General features: G+C 48.6%; 1 protein-coding gene across 1 annotated transcript; it reads left to right on the top strand.

Moving 5' to 3' along the window:
- The first annotated feature begins 2,776 nt into the window (after positions 1-2,776).
- LOC141052822 (uncharacterized) lies at positions 2,777-6,947 on the top strand. Its single transcript, XM_073550119.1, has 3 exons — positions 2,777-2,804; positions 5,638-5,794; positions 5,909-6,947. Exons 1-3 carry the CDS (start codon positions 2,777-2,779, stop codon positions 6,945-6,947), a joined length of 1,224 nt encoding a protein of 407 aa, XP_073406220.1.
- The last annotated feature ends 399 nt before the right edge of the window (positions 6,948-7,346 follow it).

The raw sequence follows: 7,346 nt of genomic DNA on the forward strand, positions 1-7,346 counted from the left end.
GGGACCATGCATACCAGGATAGGGGGGTGAGGGGACCATGCATACCAGGATTGGGTGGTGAGGGGACCATGCATACCAAGAAAGGGGGGTGAGGGGGCCATGCATACCAGGATAGGGGGGTGAGGGGACCATGCATACCACAAAAGAGGGGAGAGGGGACCATGCATACCAAAAAAGGGGGGTGAGGGGACCATGCATACCAGGAAAGGGGGGTGAGGAGACCATGCATATCAGGATTGGGGGTGAGGGGACCATGCATACCAGGATTGGGGGGTGAGAGGACCATGCATACCAGGACTGGGGGGTGAGGGGACCATTCATACCCAAAAGGGAGGTAAGAGGACCATGCATACCAGGATTGGGGAGGTGAGGGGACCATGCATATCAGGAAAGGGGGTGAGGGGACCATGCATACCAGGAAAGGGGGGTGAGGATACCATGCATACCAGGATTGGGGGGTGAGGGGACCATACATACCAGGAAAGGGGGGTGACGGTGAGCATACATACCAGGATTGGGGTGTGAGAGGACCATGCATACCAAGAACGGGGGGTGAGGGGACCATGCATACCCCAAAAGGGGAGTAAGAAGACTATGCATACCAGGAAAGAGAGGTGAGAGGACCATGCATACCAGGATTGGGGGGTGAGAGGACCATGCATTGCAGGATTGGGGGGTCAGGGGACCATGCATACCAGGATAGGGGGTTGAGGGGTAGCATGCATATCAGGATTGGGGGTGAGAGAACCATACATATCAGGATTGGAGGGTGCATTATTGCATTATTATTAAATCTTCAAAAATAAACTGCATATATATTCTAGAATACCCGATGCTTTAGAATCGGGCCACCATCTAATATATTAAATTGATGATTTTCCTAAGACAGGACCTAAAAGTTATCTAAAGCTTAGAGAACTGAGTGATTTATTGAATGAATTACAGGTTGCCCAGAAGGAAGGAGACTTGCCCGGATTGGCATTCTTAGACATCCCTAAGGGTGTCAATCCGATAGTACAGAAACTTCCTTACAACCTACAAGAAAAGTGGATTACATGTGGTTCAGAGTATAAACAAAATCATAATGTATCATTCCCTCCTTTCACTGTATTTGTTGATTTTGTCACCAAACAATCTAGGATCAGAAATGACCCTAGTTTTGATTTTACTCTGTCATGTTCCACTGCCCCGGTGTCAAACCCAGTAAGACACCCGTGGCAGTCCACAAAACTAACATTGGTTCCACAGACCCTCCTCACAAGGTGAATGAACCCCCTCCAGACGAGAGCAAGCCTCAGGATGTCAGTAATAATTGTCCTCTACACATCCTCTACTAAAGTGCAGAGCCTTCAGGGAGAAGTCTTAGGAGGATCACAAAGGTTTCTTCAAGGAGAACAACATCTGCTTCAAATGTTGTGCCACAACCTCTCGCTTCGCCAGGAACTGTGAAGCTAGCGTGAAATGTGCAGAATGCAACAGCACGGATCACAATACAGCCTTGCACCCTGGATCACCTCCACGAGTGTTGCCGTAAGCAGAGGAGCACGATGAGAAGCAGAAGGACACTGATGAAGACAGCCCTGAGGTCAGCTCTAAATGTACGAAGATCTGTAGGGGACTCACAGGAGGAAGGTCCTGTTCAAAAATCTGCTTTGTACGAGTCTATACTGCAGGCCGCAAAGACAAAGCCTTCAAGATATGTGCAATCCTGGATGACCAAAGTAACAGGTCTCTAGCCAGGTCCATCTTCTTTGACAACTTCAGCATTGTAGGCCCTGGTTCTCTCGACACCCTGAGGATGTGTTCAGGTACCGTTGAGACGGCGGGGAGAAAAGCAAGCGGATACAAGGTGGAGTCCATAGATGGCCAAACCTGCCTATCGCTACCGACCATCCTGGAGTGCAACCAGATTCCTGACAACAGGTCAGAGATACCTTCACGGGAGGTGGCGACACATCACCCCCATCTAAAGTGTATAGCCCACCTGATACCTGAAAGGGATCCAGGAACCACAATAGCACTACTTCTCGGAAGAGCTACACTACAAGTCCACTAGGCTAGAGAATGTATAAACAGCTCCAGGAACGCTCCATACGCACAGAGGCACGACCTTGGATGGGTCATCATAGGAGACGTCTGTCTAGGAGGAGCACACAAGCCAGCCTCAGTCAACAGTATGCTTACCAGCACACTAGAAAATGGACGTCCATCTCTTTTTTGGCCATGTCATAATAGTCTGCTGGTAAAGGAATTGCCAAACAGCACTCCACTACCTTGTCCTTTCTCAGCACCTACCAATGAAGACCATGCCTGAGAGGGTGAATAAGACCACATGGGATGTACAGTCTTCCACAGGACAAAGGAGGATGACAAGCTAGCGATGTCCATAGAAGATAGGATGTTCCTGGACATCATGGATACACAAATAGTCAAAGACAACCCTAACAAGGAACAACCTATTCCTGGAGACAGCGTGCTAAAGAAGCTTGATCCAATTGTTGACCAAGACAGGCTGCTGAGAGTAGGTGGCCATCTTCAAGAAGCCGAGGTAGAAGTTTAAGAGAAATACCCAGTAATAATCCCTGGACATCATCGCGTCACAACCCTGCTCATTCAGCATCATCATGACTTAGTGAGACACCAAGGCCGTTTGTTCACCGAAGGCAATCTGCGGGCGGCTGGTCTATGGAGAGTCAGCGCAAAGAGAAGCGTGCGCAAACTCATCTTCAACTGTGTTACATGTCGCAAACTCTGTGGCTCGTTCCAAAATCCAAAGATGGCCAATCTTCCATCTGACAGACTCAGTACCAAACCCCCCTTCACCAATGTTGGACTAGACGTATTCGTTCCTTGGTCCGTGGCTACTCGGCGCACTAGGAAAGCCAATACTGAAGCAAAGTGTTGGGCAGTTCTATCCACTTGTCTGTCCATCAGAGCTGTTCATATCGAAGTAATCGAGTCTATGGACACTTCAAGTTTCATAAATGCATTTCAACGCTTCACCGCAATCAGAGGCCCTGTGAAGCATATTCGCTCCGACAGAGGTACGAATTTCATTGGAGCGGCAAGAGAACTCTAAATCCCTTCCAATTTGGACATCGCTAATGTTGAAAGGTACCTAGGCGAGCAAGGATGCACCTGGACTTTCAATGCGCCACACTCTTTGCACTTGGGAGGTGCCTGGGAGAGAATGATAGGCTTAGATACGCAAGATACTAGACTATCTTCTTGCAAAAGAACACCAGACTCACACTTGAGAGTTTAACTACGTTCTTGGCCGAGGTATCTGCTGTCATGAATGCCAGGCCACTGTCAGCACTTTCCAGCGATTCCGGAGATCCGACAGTTCTTACTCCAGCAATGATACTCACGCAGAAAACCTGTGTCCCAAGAGCTCCACTCAGAGAATTCAACGATAAAGATCTCTTCAGCCGCCTGTGGAGGCAAGTGCAAAGCATGTCCAATGTCTTCTGGGACAGATGGAAGAAGCAATATCTCTCCATTCTACAAACCAGGACAAAGTGGCAAAAAGACCGCCCAAACATCCAACCAGGCAATGTGGTACTTGTCAAAGACACTCAGTCACATCGTAATGAGTGGCCACTCAGCCTAGTCACCAAGCCTCATCCCAGCAAGGACGGGAAAGTGCACAAGGTAGAGGTCAGAGTGAGCAAACTTGGGGAGAACAAACTGTTCCTCAGGCCAGTTACTGAACTTGTACTGTTATTATCCCCAAAAGAGCCAAATAGTGGCATCTGTTGATGCCAAGCGGGGAGTGCTCTGCCCATTCTGTGCAGCAAGATATTTTTAAGTGCTGTTCCAGCTATCACCAGTAGGTGTCATAAGTTGCCCTTCTCTTTTAATTCATGCATTTGGAATCTTCTGTTGTCCCAAATGGTTAACTGTTCAGAACCGCCCCTTCTTCCTGCCCTGGTCAACAAAATATAACCATTCCTGCCAGTCTTCTGAGTATCTCACATGTGCTCAGCTCAACTCTCTGCAAAACCATTGCTTATATCAAGCGGATTCCGGTAAGGTTTAATGCATTTATGAATATATGTTATGCATCTCTGTTAGGCCTCTTTCACACATCAGGTTTTCGCCGTCAGGCGCGATCCGGCGCTTTTGACAGAAACCGGATCCGGCGAAATGCAATGCCGGATCCGGTTTCCCCCCCATTGACTTGCATTAGAGCCGGATCGAGCCGGATGGCCATGCGTTTCATCCGATTTTCGCCGGATCCGGCAATGTGACGCGATCCGGCGTGTCCGGCTTTTTCATACAATGAAAGCCTATGAGCGCCGCAATGCGCCTGATCCGGCGACAGCCGGATCCGATTTTTTTGGTCTGAGCATGCTCAGTAGCTCTGCCCACAAGACATATATAAAAGCAAGACAGTGGGACCCTCAGCCACACCCAACATGCCACCCAAGCCAAGAACCAGGAGCAGGAGAAGGCAGCAGACATCTGCAGCAGCACCATCAGCACCACCCCAAATGGAGCAGCATGCTGAACAACGGGAGGGGAGTCCAGCAGCAGATGAGAGACGGTAATTATCAAATCCCCCATTCCTCCAAACTAGGGCTATGGAATATCAAGATATTGATTGGCCCTTTGTTTCTCTTTATTCAACAGCCGCCCAATAGATGCAGCAGCAGCAGCAGCAATGGCAGCAGCAGGAACACCACCCACAGCCATGGAGTCTGGCCATCAGGAAGACAGCACATCTTCTTCTGGGAGCCCTCCCTCGCATCGTCAGCGTTTGACGGTAAGTTTTTATTTCCAAAATCCATCATCTCTGTAATATATGTCTATTCATTGCCTTTTATTTCAAAACAGGAATCACAAGATGAAGAGGAGCTCCCAGAAGAAGAAGGAAGGGGTGGACAGACACTTGGAGTGGGCTCACAATTGGTAAGTTTTTTGCATCAAACGCAGAAACACAACATCACACTACACACAACACATAGAAAACAATGTTCTGCAGACCACACACAGCAAACAAATGCCTACATCCAAAGACATAACATTTTTTGTTTTCTTCTCTAGTCTTCCCAATCTGGTGCTCGGCCAAGAGGTCCTCGCAGTGCCTCCCAGGGTCGTCGGCGACAGCAACGCGGCGGTCACCAGCGTGTAAGTATAAATATTTTTGCTTTGTTTTTTTGCACTTTTTATTTCATTTCTTTTGTGGAGGCTAATTATGTTATTTTTGTCTTTTTCTTTAACAGCCTTCACAGCGTGCTCCCGACTCTGATGGTGAGGATGGAGGAATCGATGTGGACCACCTCATCGATCTTGTCAGAGAAAGGGAGCCGCTCTGGAATATGGCTGACCGCCGCCACGCTGACCTTATCGTTACCAGACGACTCTGGGAGGAAATCTGTTCGCTCCTTGTGGACCGCTGGGAGGACCTCGAAGCTCGGGCCCAGATTAAAGAGCGTAAGTATATACAGTACCGGTTGCTTGATTTAAACCAGTGTTTCCCGAACTCCAGTCCTCGTGGTCCCCACGGATCATGTGTTCAGGATTTCTATTTACTTTGGAAATCCTGAAAACATGACCCCTGGGGACCATGAGGACTGGAGTTTGGGAAACACTGATGTTGTAAACTAACCACTTTGTCCTTTCTCGTTTCAGGGGAGAGAATTGTGAAGCGGTGGCGGTCTGTGAGGGATCGTTTCAAGAAGGAGTTCAATAAAGAGATGCGGGCCCCGAGTGGATCTGGAGGACGCAGGAGCAAGTACAAGTACGCACGAGCCCTGTCGTTCCTCCGGGATACAATGGTCACCAGAAGGTAAATATTACACACCACATGTGACAAAAAAATGTTTAGATGTAACTTTTTTTTTTCAGCCAGGGCCATACCATGTCACTATTTTAATTGTTTTTTTTTCTCTTTATTCCACAGCACGGTGAGCAGCACTCGGGAGCCTGCACGATTGGACCCTTCTGAGGCGATCCCTGAGGAGACCGGCACCGAGGGACACTTCGACCACCCCGGTACATCTGCACCTTCCCAGCCTTCCCACACATTCGACCCATCTGTCCCATCCACCAACACAGGAGCATCGTGGCCGCCTACATTACATGAAGCTGCTGGTGAGGAGATCGCTTTCCCTTTACCCCACCCTTCTGCCCCTGCCACCTCTAGTACACCTGCGGGTACTGGGCGGCAGCGGCAGAGGGGTCAGGAAAAGAGTTATGCGCAAGAGTTCTTGCATCTGAATGCATCTTTCCAGAACTGTCTAAAAGTCTTGTCAGAGCAAATCTCCGCAGGCTTTCAGCAGATCAACTCCAGCATTCTGGAGGTGAAGACACTTCTGCAAACCATGCATTCAGAAGCAAGATCTTCGCCAAACCACACCTTTTTCAGGTCTGATGTGGAGCGCATGGCAACACTATCTCCTGCCCAGCAGATGCATGTAATGCATTCGTGCCACGGTGCTCTACAGCAGGTTACCTCCCAACCTCCACCTCCCACCACTGTAGTTCCTCCACCTGCACCCCCTCCAGCCACTTTCCATCCTCCCCCTCCTATTACATCTGCACCCCCTCCAGCCACTTTCCATCCTCCCCCTCCTATTACATACCAGCAACCTCCCCAGTACCAGCAACCTCCCCAGTACCAGCAACCTCCCCAGTACCAGACATCTCCCCACTTCCAGCAACCTGCCCCGTACCAAACTCCTTCCCCGTACCAAACTCCTTCCCCATACAACTTTCCATCAACATCATCTGCTCCTACAGTCCCTGCCCAACCCTCCACTCCACCGCCCACCACCTCTTCTGCCTCCCACATGTCCACCCATTCTGTAGCTTTTTCCACACCATCACCTCTAACTGTTCCTTCCCCACCACGATCCCAGTCCTCTCTCCACACTCCCATTGTCGAAGTGTCCCGCAGCCCCTCCAGCAGTATTTCCACCCCACACTACACCGAGTTATAATGTTTTTTTTGTAATAAAAATGCCCATTTGGTTGGTTTCAAACCTTTATTAAAAAAGTTTTTTTAACTTTACACTGGTTGTCTGTCATTTCTTTCTGCGGCGAAATATGTTTAAAAAAAAGGTTAAATACAGGGTATTTAAAAGGTAAAAAGGTATTCAAAACCAGGTATATAACTGTGGGTAAATTTTAGCTTTTTGCCACAGTTGTGTTCATGGTTGTGTTTGAAGCAAAGTATTTCACCTAAAAAGTTGTGTTTATTGTTGGTGATTTCCTAACAATGTACACAACTTTTGTTAAAAGGTGAAATACTTTGCATAAAACACAACCAGGTACACACCTGTGGCCTAAAGCTAAAAATAGAGACCATGACAAGATAGCCAACTTTGGTTGGCAAAGGT

This window comes from Dendrobates tinctorius, unplaced genomic scaffold (assembly GCF_039654945.1).
Source record: "Dendrobates tinctorius isolate UK_male_01 unplaced genomic scaffold, ASM3965494v1 ptg000163l, whole genome shotgun sequence".
Taxonomy (NCBI): domain Eukaryota; kingdom Metazoa; phylum Chordata; class Amphibia; order Anura; family Dendrobatidae; genus Dendrobates; species Dendrobates tinctorius.